The sequence below is a fragment of the Pan paniscus genome, chromosome 4 (genome assembly GCF_029289425.2).
Source record: "Pan paniscus chromosome 4, NHGRI_mPanPan1-v2.0_pri, whole genome shotgun sequence".
Classification (NCBI taxonomy): domain Eukaryota; kingdom Metazoa; phylum Chordata; class Mammalia; order Primates; family Hominidae; genus Pan; species Pan paniscus.
The window spans coordinates 175,133,371-175,160,539 of NC_073253.2; the positions used below are offsets into that span (position 1 = coordinate 175,133,371).

A 27,169-nucleotide genomic window follows, 5' to 3' on the forward strand; every position below is an offset into this window, starting at 1 on the left:
TCCCCCCACCCACCCATCCACCTTCCCCTCCATCTACTCCCCCATCCACCCACCCACCCAACCACCTTCCCCTTGATCTACTCATCCATCCACCCACTCACCTATCCACCTTCCCCTCCATCTACTCATCCATCCCCCCACCACACATCCACCTTCCCCTCCATCTACTCACCCATACACCACCCACCCATCCACCTTCCCCTCCATCTACTCACCCATCCACCCACCCACCAATCCACCTTCCCCTCCACCTACTCACCCATCCACCCACCCACCCATCCAACTTCCCCTCCATCTACTCACCCATCCACCCACGAACCCATCCACCATCCCCTCCATCTACTCACCCATCCACCCACCAACCCATCCACCTTCCCCTCCATCTACTCACACTTCCACCCACCCACCCACCCATCCACCTTCCCCTCCATCTACTCACCCATCCACCCACCCACCCATCCACCTTCCCCTCCATCTACTCATCCATCTACCCACCCACCCATCCACCTTCCCCTCCATCTACTCACCCATCCCCCCAACCACCCACCCACCTTCCCCTCCATCTACTCACCCATCGACCCACCCACCCACCCATCCACCTTCCCCTCCATCTACTCATCCATCCACCCACCGACCCATCCACCTTCCCCTCCATCTACTCACCCATCCACCCACCCATCCACTCATCCACCTTCCCCTCCATCTACTCACCCATCCACCCACCCACCCATCCACCTTCCCCTCCATCTACTCACACATCCACCCACCCACCTTCCCCTCCATCTACTCACCCTTCTACCCACCCACCCACCCACCTTCCCCTCCATCTACTCACCCATCCACCCACCCACCCATCCACCTTCCCCTCCATCTACTCACCCATCCACCCACCCACCCACCTTCCCCTCCATCTACTCACCCTTCCACCCACCCACCCACCCACCTTCCCCTCCATCTACTCACCCATCCACCCACCCACCCACCCATCCACCTTCCCCTCCATCTACTCACCCATCCACCCACCCACCCACCTTCCCCTCCATCTACTCACCCATCCCCCCACCCACCCATCCACCTTCCCCTCCATGTACTCACCCATCACCCAACCCACCAATCCATCTTCCCTTCCATCTACTCACCCATCACCACACTGACCCACCTTCCCCTCCATCTAATCACGCATCCCCCCACCCACCCATCCACCTTCCCCTCCATGTACTTACCCATCACCCCACCCACCCATCCACCTTCCCTTCCATCTACTCACCCATCCCCCCACCCACCCACCTTCCCGTCCATCTACTCACCCATGCACACACCCATCCATCCACCTTCCCCTCCATCTACTCACCCATCCACCCACCCACCCACCCATCCACCTTCCCCTCCATCTACTCATCCATCCCCCCACCCACCCACCCATCCACCTTCCCCTCCATCTACTCACCCATCCACCCACCCACCCAACCATCCACCCTCCCCTGCATCTACTCATCCATCCATCCACCCACCCACCCATCCACCTTCCCCTCCATCTACTCACCCATCCACCCACCCACCCATCCACCTTCCCCTCCATCTACTCATCCATCCACCCACCCACCCATCCACCTTCCCCTCCATCTACTCATCCATCCACCCACCCACCCATCCACCTTCCCCTCCATCTACCCACCCATCCACCCACGCACCCACCCATCCACCTTCCCCTCCATCTACTCACCCATCCATCCATCCACCCACCCACCTTCCCCTCCATCTACTCACCCATCCCCCCACCCACCCATCCACCTTCCCCTCCATCTACTCACCCATCCACCCACCCACCCATCCACCTTCCCCTCCATCTACTCACCTATCCACCCACCCACCCACCCATCCACCTTCCCCTCCATCTACTCACCCATCCACCCACCCACCCATCCACCTTCCCCTCCATCTACTCACCCATCCACCCACCCACCCACCCATCCACCTTCCCCTCCATCTACTCACCCATCCCCCCACCCACCCATCCACCTTCCCCTCCATCTACTCACCCATCACCCCACCCACCCATCCACCTTCCCTTCCATCTACTCAACCATACCCCCACCCACGCATCCACCTTCCCCTCCATCTACTCACCCATCCACCCACCCACCCATCCACCTTCCCCTCCATCTACTCACCCATCCACCCACCCACCCATCCACCTTCCCTTCCATCTATTCACCCATCCCCCCACCCACCCACCTACCCCTCCATGTACTCACCCATCCACCCACCCACCCATCCACCTTCCCCTCCATCTACTCACCCATCCACCCACCCACCCACCTTCCCCTCCATCTACTCACCCTTCCACCCACCCACCCACCCACCTTCCCCTCCATCTACTCACCCATCCACCCACCCACCCACCCACCCATCCACCTTCCCCTCCATCTACTCACCCATCCACCCACCCACCCACCTTCCCCTCCATCTACTCACCTATCCCCCCACCCACCCATCCACCTTCCCCTCCATCTACTCACCCATCACCCCACCCACCCATCCACCTTCCCTTCCATCTACTCACCCATCCCCCCACCCACCAACCTTCCCCTCCATATACTCACCCATCCCCCCACCCACCCATCCACCTTCCCCTCCATCTACTCACCCATCACCCCACCCACCCATCCACCTTCCCTTCCATCTACTCACCCATCCCCGCACCCACCCACCTTCGCCTCCATCTACTCACCCATCCGCCCACCCACCCATCCACCTTCTCCTCCATCTACTCACCCATCCATCCCCCCACCCACCCATCCATCCACCTTCCCCTCCACCTACTCACCCATCCACCTACCCACCCACCCATCCACCCTCCCCTCCATCTACTCACCCATCCACCCACCCACCCATCCACCTTCCCCTCCATCTACTCACCCATCCACCCACCCATCCACCTTCCCCTCCACCTACTCACCCATCCACCCACCCACCCATCCACCTTCCCCTCCATCTACTCACCCATCCACCCACCAACCCATCCACCTTCCCCTCCATCTACTCACCCATCCACCCACCAACCCATCCACCTTCCCCTCCATCTACTCACCCTTCCACCCACCCACCCACCCATCCACCTTCCCCTCCATCTACTCACCCATCCACCCACCCACCGATCCACCTTCCCCTCCATCTACTCACCCATCCACCCACCCACCCATCCACCTTCCCCTTCATCTACTCACCCATCCCCCCACCCACCCACCCACCTTCCCCTCCATCTACTCACCCATCGACCCACCCACCCACCCATCCACCTTCCCCTCCATCTACTCATCCATCCACCCACCCAGCCATCCACCTTCCCCTCCAGCTACTCACCCATCCACCCACCCACCCACCCATCCACCTTCCCCTCCATCTACTCACCCATCCACCCACACACCCATCCACCTTCCCCTCCATCTACTCACCCATCCACCCACCCACCTTCCCCTCCATCTACTCACCCTTCCACCCACCCACCCACCTTCCCCTCCATCTACTCACCCATCCACCCACCCACCCACCCACCTTCCCCTCCATCTACTCACCCATCCACCCACCCACCCACCCATCCACCTTCCCCTCCATCTACTCACCCATCACCCCACCCACCCATCCACCTTCCCTTCCATCTACTCACCCATTCCCGCACCCACCCACCTTCGCCTCCATCTACTCACCCATCCGCCCACCCACCCATCCACCTTCTCCTCCATCTACTCACCCATCCATCCCCCCACCCACCCATCCATCCACCTTCCCCTCCGCCTACTCACCCATCCACCTACCCACCCACCCATCCACCCTCCCCTCCATCTACTCACCGATCCACCCACCCACCCATCCACCTTCCCCTCCATCTACTCACCCATCCACCCACCCACCCACCTTCCCCTCCACCTACTCACCCATCCACCCACCCACCCATCCACCTTCCCCTCCATCTACTCACCCATCCACCCACCAACCCATCCACCTTCCCCTCCATCTACTCACCCATCCACCCACCAACCCATCCACCTTCCCCTCCATCTACTCACCCTTCCACCCACCCACCCACCCATCCACCTTCCCCTCCATCTACTCACCCATCCACCCACCCACCCATCCACCTTCCCCTCCATCTACTCACCCATCCACCCACCCACCCATCCACCTTCCCCTCCATCTACTCACCCATCCCCCCACCCACCCACCTTCCCCTCCATCTACTCACCCATCGACCCACCCACCCACCCATCCACCTTCCCCTCCATCTACTCATCCATCCACCCACCCACCCATCCACCTTCCCCTCCAGCTACTCACCCATCCACCCACCCATCCACCCATCCACCTTCCCCTCCATCTACTCACCCATCCACCCACCCACCTTCCCCTCCATCTACTCACCCTTCCACCCACCCACCCACCTTCCCCTCCATCTACTCACCCATCCACCCACCCACCCACCCACCTTCCCCTCCATCTACTCACCCATCCACCCACCCACCCACCCATCCAACTTCCCCTCCATCTACTCAGCCATCCACCCACCCACCCACCTTCCCCTCCATCTACTCACCCTTCCACCCACCCACCCACCCACCTTCCCCTCCATCTACTCACCCATCCACCCACCCACCCACCCATCCACCTTCCCCTCCATCTACTAACCCATCCACCCTCCCACCCACCTTTCCCTCCATCTACTCACCTATCTCCCCACCCACCCATCCACCTTCCCCTCCATCTACTCACCCATCACCCCACCCACCCATCCACCTTCCCTTCCATCTACTCACCCATCCCCCCACCCACCCACCTTCCCCTCCATCTACTCACCCATCCCGCCACCCACCCATCCACCTTCCCCTCCATCTACTCACCCATCACCCCACCCACCCATCTACCTTCCCTTCCTTCTACTCACCCATCCCCCCACCCACCCACATTCCCCTCCACCTACTCACCCATCCACCCACCCACCCATCCACCTTCCTCTCCATCTACTCACCCATCCATCCCCCAACCCACCCATCCATCCACCTTGCCCTCCATCTACTCACCCATCCACCCACCCACCCACCCATCCACCTTCCCCTCCATCTACTCACCCATCCACCCACCCCCCCATCCACCTTCCCCTCCATCTACTCACCCATCCACCCATCCACCCACCCATCCACCTTCCCCTCCACCTACTCACCCATCCACCCACCCACCCATCCACCTTCCCCTCCATGTACTCACCCATCCACCCACCAACCCATCCACCTTCCCCTCCATCTACTCACCCATCCACCCACCAACCCATCCACCTTCCCCTCCATCTACTCACCCTTCCACCCACCCACCCACCCATCCACCTTCCCCTCCATCTACTCACCCATCCACCCACCCACCCATCCACCTTCCCCTCCATCTACTCACCCATCCACCCACCCACCCATCCACCTTCCCCTCCATCTACTCACACATCCCCCCACCCACCCACCCACCTTCCCCTCCATCTACTCACCCATCGACCCACCCACCCACCCATCCACCTTCCCATCCATCTACTCATCCATCCACCCACCCACCCATCCACCTTCCCCTCCATCTACTCACCCATCCACCCACCCACCTTCCCCTCCATCTACTCACCCTTCCACCCACCCACCCACCCACCTTCCCCTCCATCTACTCACCCATCCAACCACCCACCCACCCATCCACCTTCCCCTCCATCTACTCACCCATCCATCCACCCACCCACCTTCCCCTCCATCTACTCACCCATCCCCCCACCCACCCATCCACCTTCCTCTCCATCTCCTCACCCATCACCCCACCCACCCATCCACCTTCCCTTCCATCTACTCACCCATCCCCCCACGCACCCACCTTCTCCTCCATCTACTCACCCATCCCCCCACCCACCCATCCACCTTCCCCTCCATGTACTCACCCATCACCCCACCCACCCATCCACCTTCCCTTCCATCTATTCACCCATCCCCCCACCCACCCACCTTCCCCTCCATCTACTCACCCATCCACCCACCCACCCACCCATCCACCTTCCCCTCCATCTACTCACCCATCCACCCACCCACCCACCTTCCCCTCCATCTACTCACCCTTCCACCCACCCACCCACCCACCTTCCCCTCCATCTACTCACCCATCCACCCACCCACCCACCCACCCATCCACCTTCCCCTCCATCTACTCACCCATCCACCCACCCACCCACCTTCCCCTCCATCTACTCACCTATCCCCCCACCCACCCATCCACCTTCCCCTCCATCTACTCACCCATCACCCCACCCACCCATCCACCTTCCCTTCCATCTACTCACCCATCCCCCCACCCACCCACCTTCCCCTCCATATACTCACCCATCCCCCCACCCACCCATCCACCTTCCCCTCCATCTACTCACCCATCACACCACCCACCCATCCACCTTCCCTTCCATCTACTCACCCATCCCCGCACCCAGCCAACTTCCCCTCCATCTACTCACCCATCCACCCACCCACCCATCCACCTTCCCCTCCATCTACTCACCCATCCACCCACCAACCCATCCACCTTCCCCTCCATCTACTCACACTTCCACCCACCCACCCACCCATCCACCTTCCCCTCCAGCTACTCACCCATCCACCCACCCACCCATCCACCTTCCCCTCCATCTACTCACCCATCCACCCACCCACCCATCCACCTTCCCCTCCATCTACTCACCCATCCCCCCACCCACCCACCCACCTTCCCCTCCATCTACTCACCCATCGACCCACCCACCCACCCATCCACCTTCCCCTCCATCTACTCATCCATCCACCCACCCACCCATCCACCTTCCCCTCCAGCTACTCACCCATCCACAGACCCACCTTCCCCTCCATCTACTCAACCTTCCACCCACCCACCCACCTTCCCCTCCATCTACTCACCCATCCACCCACCCACCCACCCACCCACCTTCCCCTCCATCTACTCACCCATCCACCCACCCACCCACCTTCCCCTCCATCTACTCACCCTTCCACCCACCCACCCACCCACCTTCCCCTCCATCTACTCACCCATCCACCCACCCACCCACCCATCCACCTTCCCCTCCATCTACTCACCCATCCACCCACCCACCCACCTTCCCCTCCATCTACTCACCCATCCCCCCACCCACCCATCCATCTTCCCCTGCATCTACTCACCCATCACCGCACCCACCCATCCACCTTCCCTTCCATCTACTCAACCATCCCCCCACCCACCCACCTTCCCCTCCATCTACTCACCCATCCCCCCACCCACCCATCCACCTTCCCCTCCATGTACTCACCCATCACCCCACCCACCCATCCACCTTCCCTTCCATCTATTCACCCATCCCCCCACCCACCCACCTTCCCCTCCATCTACTCACCCATCCACCCACCCATCCATCCACTTCCCCTCCATCTACTCACCCATCCACCCTCCCACCCACGCATCCACCTTCCCCTCCATCTACTCACCCATCCACCCACCCACCCACGCATCCACCTTCCCCTCCATCTACTCACCCATCCACCCACCCACCCATCCACCTTCCTCTCCATCTATTCACCCATCCATCCCCCCACCCACCCATCCATCCACCTTCCCCTCCATCTACTCACCCATCCACCCACCCACCCACCCATCCGCCTTCCCCTCCATCTACTCACCCATCCACCCATCCACGCATCCACCTTGCCCTCCATCTACTCACCCATCCACCCACCAACCCATCCACCTTCCCCTCCATCTACTCACCCATCCACCCACCAACCCATCCACCTTCCCCTCCATCTACTCACCCATCCACCCACCCACCCACCCATCCGCCTTCCCCTCCATCTACTCACCCATCCACCCACCCACCCACCCATCCGCCTTCCCCTCCATCTACTCACCCATCCATCCACCCACCCACCCATCCGCCTTCCCCTCCATCTACTCACCCATCCATCCACCCACCCACCCATCCGCCTTCCCCTCCATCTACTCATCCATCGACCCACCCACCCATCCACCTTCCCCTCCATCTACTCATCCATCCACCCACCCACCCATCCACCTTCCCCTCCATCTACTCATCCATCCACCCACCCACCCATCCACCTTCCCCTCCATCTAATCACCCATCCACCCACCCACCCACCCGTCCACCTTCCCCTCCCTCTACTCACCCATCCATCCACCCACCCACCCACCTTCCCCTCCATCTACTCACCCATCCCCCCACCCACCCATCCACCTTCCCCTCCATCTACTCACCCATCCACCCACCCACCCATCCACCTTCCCCTCCATCTACTCACCCATCCACCCATCCACCCACCCATCCACCTTCCCCTCCACCTACTCACCCATCCACCCACCCACCCATCCACCTTCCCCTCCATCTACTCACCCATCCACCCACCAACCCATCCACCTTCCCCTCCATCTACTCACCCATCTACCCACCAACCCATCCACCTTCCCCTCCATCTACTCACCCTTCCACCCACCCACCCACCCATCCACCTTCCCCTCCATCTACTCACCCATCCACCCACCAACCCATCCACCTTCCCCTCCATCTACTCACCCATCTACCCACCAACCCATCCAGCTTCCCCTCCATCTACTCACACATCCCCCCACCCACCCACCCACCTTCCCCTCCATCTACTCACCCATCGACCCACCCACCCACCCATCCACCTTCCCATCCATCTACTCATCCATCCACCCACCCACCCATCCACCTTCCCCTCCATCTACTCACCCATCCACCCACCCACCTTCCCCTCCATCTACTCACCCTTCCACCCACCCACCCACCCTCCTTCCCCTCCATCTACTCACCCATCCAACCACCCACCCACCCATCCACCTTCCCCTCCATCTACTCACCCATCCATCCACCCACCCACCTTCCCCTCCATCTACTCACCCATCCCCCCACCCACCCATCCACCTTCCTCTCCATCTCCTCACCCATCACCCCACCCACCCATCCACCTTCCCTTCCATCTACTCACCCATCCCCCCACGCACCCACCTTCTCCTCCATCTACTCACCCATCCCCCCACCCACCCATCCACCTTCCCCTCCATGTACTCACCCATCACCCCACCCACCCATCCACCTTCCCTTCCATCTATTCACCCATCCCCCCACCCACCCACCTTCCCCTCCATCTACTCACCCATCCACCCACCCACCCACCCATCCACCTTCCCCTCCATCTACTCACCCATCCACCCACCCACCCACCTTCCCCTCCATCTACTCACCCTTCCACCCACCCACCCACCCACCTTCCCCTCCATCTACTCACCCATCCACCCACCCAACCACCCACCCATCCACCTTCCCCTCCATCTACTCACCCATCCACCCACCCACCCACCTTCCCCTCCATCTACTCACCTATCCCCCCACCCACCCATCCACCTTCCCCTCCATCTACTCACCCATCACCCCACCCACCCATCCACCTTCCCTTCCATCTACTCACCCATCCCCCCACCCACCCACCTTCCCCTCCATATACTCACCCATCCCCCCACCCACCCATCCACCTTCCCCTCCATCTACTCACCCATCACCCCACCCACCCATCCACCTTCCCTTCCATCTACTCACCCATCCCCGCACCCACCCAACTTCCCCTCCATCTACTCACCCATCCACCCACCCACCCATCCACCTTCCTCTCCATCTACTCATCCATCCATCCCCCCACCCACCCATCCATCCACCTTCCCCTCCATCTACTCACCCATCCACCTACCCACCCACCCATCCACCCTCCCCTCCATCGACTCACCCATCCACCCACCCACCCATCCACCTTCCCCTCCATCTACTCACCCATCCACCCACCCATCCACCTTCCCCTCCACCTACTCACCCATCCACCCACCCACCCATCCACCTTCCCCTCCATCTACTCACCCATCCACCCACCAACCCATCCACCTTCCCCTCCATCTACTCACCCATCCACCCACCAACCCATCCACCTTCCCCTCCATCTACTCACCCTTCCACCCACCCACCCACCCATCCACCTTCCCCTCCATCTACTCACCCATCCACCCACCCACCCATCCACCTTCCCCTCCATCTACTCACCCATCCACCCACCCACCCATCCACCTTCCCCTCCATCTACTCACCCATCCCCCACCCACCCACCCACCTTCCCCTCCATCTACTCACCCATCGACCCACCCACCCACCCATCCACCTTCCCCTCCATCTACTCATCCATCCACCCACCCACCCATCCACCTTCCCCTCCAGCTACTCACCCATCCACAGACCCACCTTCCCGTCCATCTACTCAACCTTCCACCCACCCACCCACCTTCCCCTCCATCTACTCACCCATCCACCCACCCACCCACCCACCCACCTTCCCCTCCATCTACTCACCCATCCACCCACCCACCCACCTTCCCCTCCATCTACTCACCCTTCCACCCACCCACCCACCCACCTTCCCCTCCATCTACTCACCCATCCACCCACCCACCCACCCATCCACCTTCCCCTCCATCTACTCACCCATCCACCCACCCACCCACCTTCCCCTCCATCTACTCACCCATCCCCCCACCCACCCATACATCTTCCCCTGCATCTACTCACCCATCACCGCACCCACCCATCCACCTTCCCTTCCATCTACTCAACCATCCCCCCACCCACCCACCTTCCCCTCCATCTACTCACCCATCCCCCCACCCACCCATCCACCTTCCCCTTCATGTACTCACCCATCACCCCACCCACCCATCCACCTTCCCTTCCATCTATTCACCCATCCCCCCACCCACCCACCTTCCCCTCCATCTACTCACCCATCCACCCACCCATCCATCCACCTTCCCCTCCATCTACTCACCCATCCACCCTCCCACCCACGCATCCACCTTCCCCTCCATCTACTCACCCATCCACCCACCCACCCACGCATCCACCTTCCCCTCCATCTACTCACCCATCCACCCACCCACCCATCCACCTTCCTCTCCATCTATTCACCCATCCATCCCCCCACCCACCCATCCATCCACCTTCCCCTCCATCTACTCACCCATCCACCCACCCACCCACCCATCCGCCTTCCCCTCCATCTACTCACCCATCCACCCATCCACGCATCCACCTTGCCCTCCATCTACTCACCCATCCACCCACCAACCCATCCACCTTCCCCTCCATCTACTCACCCATCCACCCACCAACCCATCCACCTTCCCCTCCATCTACTCACCCATCCACCCACCCACCCACCCATCCGCCTTCCCCTCCATCTACTCACCCATCCACCCACCCACCCACCCATCCGCCTTCCCCTCCATCTACTCACCCATCCATCCACCCACCCACCCATCCGCCTTCCCCTCCATCTACTCACCCATCCATCCACCCACCCACCCATCCGCCTTCCCCTCCATCTACTCATCCATCCACCCACCCACCCATCCACCTTCCCCTCCATCTACTCATCCATCCACCCACCCACCCATCCACCTTCCCCTCCATCTACTCATCCATCCACCCACCCACCCATCCACCTTCCCCTCCATCTACTCACCCATCCACCCACCCACCCACCCGTCCACCTTCCCCTCCATCTACTCACCCATCCATCCACCCACCCACCCACCTTCCCCTCCATCTACTCACCCATCCCCCCACCCACCCATCCACCTTCCCCTCCATCTACTCACCCATCCACCCACCCACCCATCCACCTTCCCCTCCATCTACTCACCCATCCACCCATCCACCCACCCATCCACCTTCCCCTCCACCTACTCACCCATCCACCCACCCACCCATCCACCTTCCCCTCCATCTACTCACCCATCCACCCACCAACCCATCCACCTTCCCCTCCATCTACTCACCCATCTACCCACCAACCCATCCACCTTCCCCTCCATCTACTCACCCTTCCACCCACCCACCCACCCATCCACCTTCCCCTCCATCTACTCACCCATCCACCCACCCACCCACCTTCCCCTCCATCTACTCACCCTTCCACCCACCCACCCACCCACCCACCTTCCCCTCCATCTACTCACCCATCCACCCACCCACCCACCCATCCACCTTCCCCTCCATCTACTCACCCATCCAGCCACCCACCCACCTTCCCCTCCATCTACTCATCTATCCCCCCACCCACCCATCCACCTTCCCCTCCATCTACTCACCCATCACCCCACCCACCCATCCACCTTCCCTTCCATCTACTCACCCATCCCCCACCCACCCACCTTCCCCTCCATCTACTCACCCATCCCCCCACCCACCCATCCACCTTCCCCTCCATCTACTCACCCATCACCCCACCCACCCATCCACCTTCCCTTCCATCTACTCACCCATCCCCCCACCCACCCACCTTCCCCTCCATCTAGTCACCCATCCACCCACCCACCCATCCACCTTCCTCTCCATCTACTCACCCATCCATCCCCCCACCCACCCATCCATCCACCTTCCCCTCCATCTACTCACCCATCCACCCACCCACCCACGCATCCACCCTCCCCTCCATCTACTCACCCATCCACCCACCCACCCATCCACCTTCCACTTCATCTACTCACTCATCCACCCATCCACCCACCCATCCAACTTCCCCTCCACCTACTCACCCATCCACCCACCCACCCATCCACCTTCCCCTCCATCTGCTCAGCCATCCACCCACCAACCCATCCACCTTCCCCTCCATCTACTCACCCATCCACCCACCCACGCATCCACCTTGCCCTCCATCTACTCACCCATCCACCCACGAACCCATCCACCTTCCCCTCCATCTACTCACCCATCCACCCACCAACCCATCCACCTTCCCCTCCATCTACTCACCCATCCACCCACCCACCCACCCATCCGCCTTCCCCTCCATCTACTCACCCATACATCCACCCACCCACCCATCCGCCTTCCCCTCCATCTACTCACCCAGCCATCCACCCACCCACCCACCCATCCACCTTCCCCTCCATCTACTCATCCATCCACCCACCCACCCATCCACCTTCCCCTCCATCTACTCATCCATCCACCCACCCACCCATCCACCTTCCCCTCCATCTACTCATCCATCCACCCACCCACCCATCCACCTTCCCCTCCATCTACTCACCCATCCACCCACCCACCCACCCATCCACCTTCCCCTCCATCTACTCACCCATCCATCCACCCACCCACCCACCTTCCCCTCCATCTACTCACCCATCCACCCACCCATCCATCCACTTCCCCTCCATCTACTCACCCATCCACCCTCCCACCCACGCATCCACCTTCCCCTCCATCTACTCACCCATCCACCCACCCACCCACGCATCCACCTTCCCCTCCATCTACTCACCCATCCACCCACCCACCCATCCACCTTCCTCTCCATCTATTCACCCATCCATCCCCCCACCCACCCATCCATCCACCTTCCCCTCCATCTACTCACCCATCCACCCACCCACCCACCCATCCGCCTTCCCCTCCATCTACTCACCCATCCACCCATCCACGCATCCACCTTGCCCTCCATCTACTCACCCATCCACCCACCAACCCATCCACCTTCCCCTCCATCTACTCACCCATCCACCCACCAACCCATCCACCTTCCCCTCCATCTACTCACCCATCCACCCACCCACCCACCCATCCGCCTTCCCCTCCATCTACTCACCCATCCACCCACCCACCCACCCATCCGCCTTCCCCTCCATCTACTCACCCATCCATCCACCCACCCACCCATCCGCCTTCCCCTCCATCTACTCACCCATCCATCCACCCACCCACCCATCCGCCTTCCCCTCCATCTACTCATCCATCGACCCACCCACCCATCCACCTTCCCCTCCATCTACTCATCCATCCACCCACCCACCCATCCACCTTCCCCTCCATCTACTCATCCATCCACCCACCCACCCATCCACCTTCCCCTCCATCTAATCACCCATCCACCCACCCACCCACCCGTCCACCTTCCCCTCCCTCTACTCACCCATCCATCCACCCACCCACCCACCTTCCCCTCCATCTACTCACCCATCCCCCCACCCACCCATCCACCTTCCCCTCCATCTACTCACCCATCCACCCACCCACCCATCCACCTTCCCCTCCATCTACTCACCCATCCACCCATCCACCCACCCATCCACCTTCCCCTCCACCTACTCACCCATCCACCCACCCACCCATCCACCTTCCCCTCCATCTACTCACCCATCCACCCACCAACCCATCCACCTTCCCCTCCATCTACTCACCCATCTACCCACCAACCCATCCACCTTCCCCTCCATCTACTCACCCTTCCACCCACCCACCCACCCATCCACCTTCCCCTCCATCTACTCACCCATCCACCCACCAACCCATCCACCTTCCCCTCCATCTACTCACCCATCTACCCACCAACCCATCCAGCTTCCCCTCCATCTACTCACACATCCCCCCACCCACCCACCCACCTTCCCCTCCATCTACTCACCCATCGACCCACCCACCCACCCATCCACCTTCCCATCCATCTACTCATCCATCCACCCACCCACCCATCCACCTTCCCCTCCATCTACTCACCCATCCACCCACCCACCTTCCCCTCCATCTACTCACCCTTCCACCCACCCACCCACCCTCCTTCCCCTCCATCTACTCACCCATCCAACCACCCACCCACCCATCCACCTTCCCCTCCATCTACTCACCCATCCATCCACCCACCCACCTTCCCCTCCATCTACTCACCCATCCCCCCACCCACCCATCCACCTTCCTCTCCATCTCCTCACCCATCACCCCACCCACCCATCCACCTTCCCTTCCATCTACTCACCCATCCCCCCACGCACCCACCTTCTCCTCCATCTACTCACCCATCCCCCCACCCACCCATCCACCTTCCCCTCCATGTACTCACCCATCACCCCACCCACCCATCCACCTTCCCTTCCATCTATTCACCCATCCCCCCACCCACCCACCTTCCCCTCCATCTACTCACCCATCCACCCACCCACCCACCCATCCACCTTCCCCTCCATCTACTCACCCATCCACCCACCCACCCACCTTCCCCTCCATCTACTCACCCTTCCACCCACCCACCCACCCACCTTCCCCTCCATCTACTCACCCATCCACCCACCCAACCACCCACCCATCCACCTTCCCCTCCATCTACTCACCCATCCACCCACCCACCCACCTTCCCCTCCATCTACTCACCTATCCCCCCACCCACCCATCCACCTTCCCCTCCATCTACTCACCCATCACCCCACCCACCCATCCACCTTCCCTTCCATCTACTCACCCATCCCCCCACCCACCCACCTTCCCCTCCATATACTCACCCATCCCCCCACCCACCCATCCACCTTCCCCTCCATCTACTCACCCATCACCCCACCCACCCATCCACCTTCCCTTCCATCTACTCACCCATCCCCGCACCCACCCAACTTCCCCTCCATCTACTCACCCATCCACCCACCCACCCATCCACCTTCCTCTCCATCTACTCATCCATCCATCCCCCCACCCACCCATCCATCCACCTTCCCCTCCATCTACTCACCCATCCACCTACCCACCCACCCATCCACCCTCCCCTCCATCGACTCACCCATCCACCCACCCACCCATCCACCTTCCCCTCCATCTACTCACCCATCCACCCACCCATCCACCTTCCCCTCCACCTACTCACCCATCCACCCACCCACCCATCCACCTTCCCCTCCATCTACTCACCCATCCACCCACCAACCCATCCACCTTCCCCTCCATCTACTCACCCATCCACCCACCAACCCATCCACCTTCCCCTCCATCTACTCACCCTTCCACCCACCCACCCACCCATCCACCTTCCCCTCCATCTACTCACCCATCCACCCACCCACCCATCCACCTTCCCCTCCATCTACTCACCCATCCACCCACCCACCCATCCACCTTCCCCTCCATCTACTCACCCATCCCCCCACCCACCCACCCACCTTCCCCTCCATCTACTCACCCATCGACCCACCCACCCACCCATCCACCTTCCCCTCCATCTACTCATCCATCCACCCACCCACCCATCCACCTTCCCCTCCAGCTACTCACCCATCCACAGACCCACCTTCCCGTCCATCTACTCAACCTTCCACCCACCCACCCACCTTCCCCTCCATCTACTCACCCATCCACCCACCCACCCACCCACCCACCTTCCCCTCCATCTACTCACCCATCCACCCACCCACCCACCTTCCCCTCCATCTACTCACCCTTCCACCCACCCACCCACCCACCTTCCCCTCCATCTACTCACCCATCCACCCACCCACCCACCCATCCACCTTCCCCTCCATCTACTCACCCATCCACCCACCCACCCACCTTCCCCTCCATCTACTCACCCATCCCCCCACCCACCCATACATCTTCCCCTGCATCTACTCACCCATCACCGCACCCACCCATCCACCTTCCCTTCCATCTACTCAACCATCCCCCCACCCACCCACCTTCCCCTCCATCTACTCACCCATCCCCCCACCCACCCATCCACCTTCCCCTTCATGTACTCACCCATCACCCCACCCACCCATCCACCTTCCCTTCCATCTATTCACCCATCCCCCCACCCACCCACCTTCCCCTCCATCTACTCACCCATCCACCCACCCATCCATCCACCTTCCCCTCCATCTACTCACCCATCCACCCTCCCACCCACGCATCCACCTTCCCCTCCATCTACTCACCCATCCACCCACCCACCCACGCATCCACCTTCCCCTCCATCTACTCACCCATCCACCCACCCACCCATCCACCTTCCTCTCCATCTATTCACCCATCCATCCCCCCACCCACCCATCCATCCACCTTCCCCTCCATCTACTCACCCATCCACCCACCCACCCACCCATCCGCCTTCCCCTCCATCTACTCACCCATCCACCCATCCACGCATCCACCTTGCCCTCCATCTACTCACCCATCCACCCACCAACCCATCCACCTTCCCCTCCATCTACTCACCCATCCACCCACCAACCCATCCACCTTCCCCTCCATCTACTCACCCATCCACCCACCCACCCACCCATCCGCCTTCCCCTCCATCTACTCACCCATCCACCCACCCACCCACCCATCCGCCTTCCCCTCCATCTACTCACCCATCCATCCACCCACCCACCCATCCGCCTTCCCCTCCATCTACTCACCCATCCATCCACCCACCCACCCATCCGCCTTCCCCTCCATCTACTCATCCATCCACCCACCCACCCATCCACCTTCCCCTCCATCTACTCATCCATCCACCCACCCACCCATCCACCTTCCCCTCCATCTACTCATCCATCCACCCACCCACCCATCCACCTTCCCCTCCATCTACTCACCCATCCACCCACCCACCCACCCGTCCACCTTCCCCTCCATCTACTCACCCATCCATCCACCCACCCACCCACCTTCCCCTCCATCTACTCACCCATCCCCCCACCCACCCATCCACCTTCCCCTCCATCTACTCACCCATCCACCCACCCACCCATCCACCTTCCCCTCCATCTACTCACCCATCCACCCATCCACCCACCCATCCACCTTCCCCTCCACCTACTCACCCATCCACCCACCCACCCATCCACCTTCCCCTCCATCTACTCACCCATCCACCCACCAACCCATCCACCTTCCCCTCCATCTACTCACCCATCTACCCACCAACCCATCCACCTTCCCCTCCATCTACTCACCCTTCCACCCACCCACCCACCCATCCACCTTCCCCTCCATCTACTCACCCATCCACCCACCCACCCACCTTCCCCTCCATCTACTCACCCTTCCACCCACCCACCCACCCACCCACCTTCCCCTCCATCTACTCACCCATCCACCCACCCACCCACCCATCCACCTTCCCCTCCATCTACTCACCCATCCAGCCACCCACCCACCTTCCCCTCCATCTACTCATCTATCCCCCCACCCACCCATCCACCTTCCCCTCCATCTACTCACCCATCACCCCACCCACCCATCCACCTTCCCTTCCATCTACTCACCCATCCCCCACCCACCCACCTTCCCCTCCATCTACTCACCCATCCCCCCACCCACCCATCCACCTTCCCCTCCATCTACTCACCCATCACCCCACCCACCCATCCACCTTCCCTTCCATCTACTCACCCATCCCCCCACCCACCCACCTTCCCCTCCATCTAGTCACCCATCCACCCACCCACCCATCCACCTTCCTCTCCATCTACTCACCCATCCATCCCCCCACCCACCCATCCATCCACCTTCCCCTCCATCTACTCACCCATCCACCCACCCACCCACGCATCCACCCTCCCCTCCATCTACTCACCCATCCACCCACCCACCCATCCACCTTCCACTTCATCTACTCACTCATCCACCCATCCACCCACCCATCCAACTTCCCCTCCACCTACTCACCCATCCACCCACCCACCCATCCACCTTCCCCTCCATCTGCTCAGCCATCCACCCACCAACCCATCCACCTTCCCCTCCATCTACTCACCCATCCACCCACCCACGCATCCACCTTGCCCTCCATCTACTCACCCATCCACCCACGAACCCATCCACCTTCCCCTCCATCTACTCACCCATCCACCCACCAACCCATCCACCTTCCCCTCCATCTACTCACCCATCCACCCACCCACCCACCCATCCGCCTTCCCCTCCATCTACTCACCCATACATCCACCCACCCACCCATCCGCCTTCCCCTCCATCTACTCACCCAGCCATCCACCCACCCACCCACCCATCCACCTTCCCCTCCATCTACTCATCCATCCACCCACCCACCCATCCACCTTCCCCTCCATCTACTCATCCATCCACCCACCCACCCATCCACCTTCCCCTCCATCTACTCATCCATCCACCCACCCACCCATCCACCTTCCCCTCCATCTACTCACCCATCCACCCACCCACCCACCCATCCACCTTCCCCTCCATCTACTCACCCATCCATCCACCCACCCACCCACCTTCCCCTCCATCTACTCACCCATCCCCCCACCCACCCATCCACCTTCCCCTCCATCTACTCACCCATCCACCCACCCACCCATCCACCTTCCCCTCCATCTACTCACCCATCCACCCATCCACCTTCCCCTCCACCCACTCACCCATCCACCCACCCACCCATCCACCTTCCCCTCCATCTACTCACCCATCCACCCACCAACCCATCCACCTTCCCCTCCATCTACTCACCCATCTACCCACCAACCCATCCACCTTCCCCTCCATCTACTCACCCTTCCACCCACCCACCCACCCATCCACCTTCTCCTCCATCTACTCACCCATCCACCCACCCACCCATCCACCTTCCCCTCCATCTACTCACCCATCCCCCCACCCATCCACCTTCCCCTCCATCTACTCACCCATCCACCCACCCACCCATCCACCTTCCCCTCCATCTACTCACCCATCCCCCCACCCATCCACCTTCCTCTCCATCTACTCACCCATCCACCCACCAACCCATCCACCTTCCCCTCCATCTACTCACCCATCCACCCACCAACCCATCCACCTTCCCCTCCATCTACTCACCCTTCCACCCACCCACCCACCCATCCACCTTCCCCTCCATCTACTCACCCATCCACCCACCCACCCATCCACCTTCCCCTCCATCTACTCACCCATCCACCCACCCACCCATCCACCTTCCCCTCCATCTACTCACCCATCCCCCCACCCACCCACCCACCTTCCCCTCCATCTACTCACCCATCGACCCACCCACCCACCCATCCACCTTCCCCTCCATCTACTCATCCATCCACCCACCCACCCATCCACCTTCCCCTCCAGCTACTCACCCATCCACCCACCCACCTTCCCCTCCATCTACTCACCCTTCCACCCACCCACCCACCTTCCCCTCCATCTACTCACCCATCCACCCACCCACCCACCCACTCACCTTCCCCTCCATCTACTCACCCATCCACCCACCCACCCACCTTCCCCTCCATCTACTCACCCTTCCACCCACCCACCCACCCACCTTCCCTTCCATCTATTCACCCATCCACCCACCCACCCACCCATCCACCTTCCCCTCCATCTAGTCACCCATCCACCCACCCACCCACCTTCCCCTCCATCTACTCACCCATCCCCCCACCCACCCATCCACCTTCCCCTCCATCTACTCACCCATCACCCCACCCACCCATCCACCTTCCCTTCCATCTACTCACCCATCCCCCCACCCACCCACCTTCCCCTCCATCTACTCACCCATCCCCCCACCCACCCACCCACCTTCCCCTCCATCTACTCACCCATCGACCCACCCACCCACCCATCCACCTTCCCCTCCATCTACTCATCCATCCACCCACCCACCCATCCACCTTCCCCTCCAGCTACTCACCCATCCACCCACCCACCCACCCATCCACCTTCCCCTCCATCTACTCACCCATCCACCCACCCACCCATCCACCTTCCCCTCCATCTACTCACACATCCATCCACCCACCTTCCCCTCCATCCACTCACCCTTCCACCCACCCACCCACCTTCCCCTCCATCTAGTCACCCATCCACCCACCCACCCACCCATCCACCTTCCCCTCCATCTACTCACCCATCCACCCACCCACCCACCTTCCCCTCCATCTACTCACCCTTCCACCCACCCTCCCACCCACCTTCCCCTCCATCTACTCACCCATCCACCCACCCACCCACCCATCCACCTTCCCCTCCATCTACTCACCCATCCACCCACCCACCCACCTTCCCCTCCATCTACTCACCCATCCCCCCACCCACCCATCCATCTTCCCCTGCATCTACTCACCCATCACCGCACCCACCCATCCACCTTCCCTTCCATCTACTCAACCATCCCCCCACCCACCCACCTTACCCTCCATCTACTCACCCATCCCCCCACCCACCCATCCACCTTCCCCTCCATGTACTCACCCATCACCCCACCCACCCATCCACCTTCCCTTCCATCTATTCACCCATCCCCCCACCCACCCACCTTCCCCTCCATCTACTCACCCATCCACCCACCCATCCATCCACCTTCCCCTCCATCTACTCACCCATCCACCCACCCACCCACGCATCCACCTTCCCCTCCATCTACTCACCCATCCACCCACCCACCCACGCATCCACCTTCCCCTCCATCTACTCACCCATCCACCCACCCACCCATCCACCTTCCTCTCCGTCTACTCACCCATCCATCCCCCCACCCACCCATCCATCCACCTTCCCCTCCATCTACTCACCCATCCACCCACCCACCCACCCATCCGCCTTCCCCTCCATCTACTCACCCATCCACCCATCCACGCATCCACCTTGCCCTCCATCTACTCACCCATCCACCCACCAACCCATCCACCTTCCCCTCCATCTACTCACCCATCCACCCACCCACCCACCCATCCGCCTTCCCCTCCATCTACTCACCCATCCATCCACCCACCCACCCATCCGCCTTCCCCTCCATCTACTCACCCATCCATCCACCCACCCACCCATCCGCCTTCCCCTCCATCTACTCATCCATCCACCCACCCACCCATCCACCTTCCCCTCCATCTACTCATCCATCCACCCACCCACCCATCCACCTTCCCCTCCATCTACTCATCCATCCACCCACCCACCCATCCACCTTCCCCTCCATCTACTCACCCATCCACCCACCCACCCACCCGTCCACCTTCCCCTCCATCTACTCACCCATCCATCCACCCACCCACCCACCTTCCCCTCCATCTACTCACCCATCCCCCCACCCACCCATCCACCTTCCCCTCCATCTACTCACCCATCCACCCACCCACCCATCCACCTTCCCCTCCATCTACTCACCCATCCACCCATCCACCCACCCATCCACCTTCCCCTCCACCTACTCACCCATCCACCCACCCACCCATCCACCTTCCCCTCCATCTACTCACCCATCCATCCACCAACCCATCCACCTTCCCCTCCATCTACTCACCCATCTACCCACCAACCCATCCACCTTCCCCTCCATCTACTCACCCATCCACCCACCCACCCACCTTCCCCTCCATCTACTCACCCTTCCACCCACCCACCCACCCACCCACCTTCCCCTCCATCTACTCACCCATCCACCCACCCACCCACCCATCCACCTTCCCCTCCATCTACTCACCCATCCAGCCACCCACCCACCTTCCCCTCCATCTACTCACCTATCCCCCCACCCACCCATCCACCTTCCCCTCCATCTACTCACCCATCACCCCACCCACCCATCCACCTTCCCTTCCATCTACTCACCCATCCCCCACCCACCCACCTTCCCCTCCATCTACTCACCCATCCCCCCGCCCACCCATCCACCTTCCCCTCCATCTACTCACCCATCACCCCACCCACCCATCCACCTTCCCTTCCATCTACTCACCCATCCCCCCCCCACCCACCTTCCCCTCCATCTACTCACCCATCCACCCACCCACCCATCCACCTTCCTCTCCATCTGCTCACCCATCCATCCCCCCACCCACCCATCCATCCACCTTCCCCTCCATCTACTCACCCATCCACCCACCCACCCACGCATCCACCCTCCCCTCCATCTACTCACCCATCCACCCACCCACCCATCCACCTTCCCCTCCATCTACTCACTCATCCACCCATCCACCCACCCATCCACCTTCCCCTCCACCTACTCACCCATCCACCCACCCACCCATCCACCTTCCCCTCCATCTACTCAGCCATCCACCCACCAACCCATCCACCTTCCCCTCCATCTACTCACCCATCCACCCACCCACGCATCCGCCTTGCCCTCCATCTACTCACCCATCCACCCACCAACCCATCCACCTTCCCCTCCATCTACTCACCCATCCACCCACCAACCCATCCACCTTCCCCTCCATCTACTCACCCATCCACCCACCCACCCACCCATCCGCCTTCCCCTCCATCTACTCACCCATCCATCCACCCACCCACCCATCCGCCTTCCCCTCCATCTACTCACCCAGCCATCCACCCACCCACCCATCCACCTTCCCCTCCATCTACTCATCCATCCACCCACCCACCCATCCACCTTCCCCTCCATCTACTCATCCATCCACCCACCCACCCATCCACCTTCCCCTCCATCTACTCATCCATCCACCCACCCACCCATCCACCTTCCCCTCCATCTACTCACCCATCCACCCACCCACCCACCCATCCACCTTCCCCTCCATCTACTCACCCATCCATCCACCCACCCACCCACCTTCCCCTCCATCTACTCACCCATCCCCCCACCCACCCATCCACCTTCCCCTCCATCTACTCACCCATCCACCCACCCACCCATCCGCCTTCCCCTCCATCTACTCACCCATCCACCCATCCACCTTCCCCTCCACCTACTCACCCATCCACCCACCCACCCATCCACCTTCCCCTCCATCTACTCACCCATCCACCCACCAACCCATCCACCTTCCCCTCCATCTACTCACCCATCTACCCACCAACCCATCCACCTTCCCCTCCATCTACTCACCCTTCCACCCACCCACCCACCCATCCACCTTCCCCTCCATCTACTCACCCATCCACCCACCCACCCATCCACCTTCCCCTCCATCTACTCACCCATCCCCCCACCCATCCACCTTCCCCTCCATCTACTCACCCATCCACCCACCCACCCATCCACCTTCCCCTCCATCTACTCACCCATCCCCCCACCCATCCACCTTCCTCTCCATCTACGCACCCATCCACCCACCCACCCATCCACCTTCCCCTCCGTCTACTCACCCATCCACCCACCCACCCATCCACCTTCCCCTCCATCTACTCACCCATCCACCCACCCACCCATCCACCTTCCCCTCCATCTACTCACCCATTCACCCACCCCCCCATCCACCTTCCCCTCCATCTACTCATCTATCCACCCCCCCACCCATCCACCTTCCCCTCCTTCTACTCACCCATCCACCCACCCACCCGTCCACCTTCCCCTCCATTTATTCAGTCTCCCACCCACCAACCCATCCACCTTCCCCTCTATCTATTCAACTATTCTCCCATCCACCCACCCACCCATCTACCTTTCTCTCCACCTATTCACCCATCCACCCACCCACCCATCTACCTTTCTCTCCACGTATTCACCCATCCACCCACCCAGCCATCCACCTTCCCCTCCATTTATTCAACCTCCCACCCACCAACCCACCCATCCACTTTCCCCTCCATCTATTCCAACATCCACCCACCCACCTGTCCACCCTTCCTACATTTCTCCCTCTCTTCTTTCCATTAATCTTTCCACACCCACTTACCCCATGCATCCCCCTGCCTATCCAATTACCCAGTCACCTATTCTTTCCCACATTCATCTATAAAAGTAGCCAAATGTCTTCCCAGCCAGTCAGCCAGCACCCCATCCCCTGTTTCCACTGTCCCCACCTCCACCCGTCCAATCATCAACTGTTCCCTGGCCCTGTTCTGTGCTGCATCCTAAGGCAAATGTCACAATCTCGAGATGGATTAGGGGATGCGGAGGAGGGAGAGGAGGCCATGAGGAGCAGAACAGAGGAGGGGAGAAGTGTGGGGAGGCGGAAGAGGAAACCACTCTCATCTCACTGAGCCTCAGAACTTGCCTGCTCAGTTCTGAGTCACTTGCCTGCTGTGTGAAGTGACCCCGGGCAGTGCCTCCCTCAGAGCCTGAGTGATGTCTGCCATGGGCGTTTGGCTTCCTGTTGCCCAGCCTCTCTTGGCAGTTTTCCCTTGTCTCACACGCAGCTCTTCTGCCATGTCCAGACCTACTCTGCGGCATGTCACCAGCTACCAGCTTGCCATGTTCCATTTCCTTCCAGGACGGTCAACATGTGCCCCCGCCCACATTTCCCCCTTCCAGGTAATGCTACACCAGTGCTGCCCACAGTGGCGCCCTGGGATGCTGATAAACTTGCCCCTTCTAAACACGCCAGGAGACATCTAGCTCCATAATCCTGGGAGGTGAAGATTTTTGTCCTCCTTTCGCCCATAAGGGAAGTGAGGCTTGGAGACCCTTCAGTGTTCTCCTCAGAGTAACACAGCTGGGAGAGCAAAGCAGGTGTGGGCCACGGCAGCACTTGATGCCCAGCACACCTAAGGCCTCCCAAGCCGCTGGGGTTCCTGAGGGCAAGGGCTGTGTTTACCTGGTGTGGTTTAACTGCAGGGGGAGGTCTTGTCCCCTCCTCTGCCCCTATCCTGAAGGTTTGCAGCTTACCCGTGGAGGCAGAGAGGATCTCAGGAAAATCTGCTTGGACAGATGTGGCCATTTTCCTTGCTACTGTTTTTTTGTTCATCCTGTAGACACTCTTCCCTGGCCCTGATTTGCAGGTCCCTGCCTAGCAGCACTCACCACCAGCCCAGCCCTTCTTGCACGGGAAGTGGGGCAGGGGCAGGAGGGGGTAGGTCTCCGTGGCCAAGGCCCAGGACAGGGCTCTGCCAGCCCCGCCTAGTAGGTCAGAGGCCAACAGCCTGGCCACCTGGCCCCAAAAGCCCAGGAATGGGTCCTCCCTCACCCGCCATCTGATGCCATTGGTGAGAGCAGTCAGGGAGAGGTCACCAGACTCCGCGTTCCCTCCCAGCTCGGCAGTGCCTGATTCCTTGATAGGCCAGAAAAGGGCTGGATTTAGACGGGCCGTGGTGTGCAGGGTGGGGAGATGAGGGCCCTGGGGTGCGGGCCGGGAACAGGCGCAGGCCTGGGAGGGGAGGGACCCAGGGTGACGCGACCCCCGCCCAGCTGCCCACCTCGTCACAGGGGGCGATGCGGCCCACGACGTCCTTAAGGTGCCCGATAGTCGACTCCTCCTGGAAGTCCCTTGGGAAGGTCTCGGTCCACTCGGCCAACAGCTGCAGCAGTTTGGGGCCGAACTTCCGGACCCGGGCCTACGGGCAAGCGAGGGGCACCGCGCTCGTGAGGGGCGCCGGGTGGGCACGTGAGCCTCACTGCGCGTCCTTGCGGGTCCGGCCGCCGGGGCAGGCAGGGCCTCGTGCCCTCTCTGTGCCAGGGAGGAGGGGGGGGTGGTGCGATCCTGCTCTGCGCCCACGGGGAGAGGAGGGGGGACGGACACACTTCTGGGCGGGGCCATCTCTTGCTCTGGCCTTTCTGCGGTTGATGGCTCCATCCTCCCTGGGGAGTCTTCGCGCTGCGGGGAGTGGGGAGTCCTCAGAGCAGGGGACCCTGCCCCAGGGGTGGGTCTAGGTCTGTGCCGACCAATCAGAGCAGTGCATACGCCATCATGCACAGTGATTGGCTCACAGGTGGCCACGTGACCTAGGATACGCCAATGAGGAGACTCACTGGACCAGTAGAGAAAAGGAATTGAGGCTTCCACGTGACTGGAAAGGGTGGTAGGTGAGCCTGGTGCGGTGGAAGCGGCCGAGCGCCACACCAGCCAGCCCGAGGGAGGCCAGCCCCGGGAAACGGCAGCAGAGGGTGGGAGGGAGACAGGCCCCGGTGCAATGCTGTGGTGTGAGGCCCGAGCCAGCGGTCCCTGGGATAGGGCAGGTACATGGGCCAGCTAAGTCCTTTTGGTTCAGGCGGGTTGAAGTTGGGTTTCTCTCGCTAGCGGTAGAGCCCTACCGACGCGTGTGCAATAGAGGCAGCCCGCAGGACCTGGCCAGGACTGGGAAGGTGGAGCGGATGTGCTGGGGGAAGGAAGCCCACCAGAGGCAGCAGGCCCTCCCGGCCACAGATGGCTCCTACTGACCGGGCTCCGGGTACTCAGGTCTGGGCTTAATGGGCTCAAGGGTTCCCGTCGGGCCCTGGAAAACTACATGGAGGTTAAAGGTCCTGTTCTGCTCCTTCTGGCTCTGGGCCTCAGACAAGGTGGAAACACCCGGTAGCCACCTTGTCAGGAAAACGGGGACAATCATTGCCTCCCCGAGAGGCTGATGCGTTGAGGGCATGGCAGGGCAGTGCTGGTACACTCTGAGACCCCCTGGCCT

The 27,169-nt window shown here is 61.3% G+C and overlaps 1 protein-coding gene across 4 annotated transcripts in view; it reads right to left on the reverse strand.

Annotated features, from left to right (window-relative positions):
* Window positions 1-27,169, reverse strand: part of RASGEF1C (RasGEF domain family member 1C) — a 183,203-nt gene that overhangs the window by 84,412 nt on the left and 71,622 nt on the right. For all 4 annotated transcript variants that reach the window (XR_010112159.1, XM_055112916.3, XM_055112918.2 and 1 more), the window contains one exon: window positions 25,970-26,107. Coding sequence is in view for 3 of the 4 variants with exons in the window: in XM_055112916.3 (XP_054968891.1) it covers window positions 25,970-26,107 (138 nt within the window). In the remaining variant the exon portion in view is untranslated. The remainder of the gene's footprint in view (window positions 1-25,969; window positions 26,108-27,169) is intronic.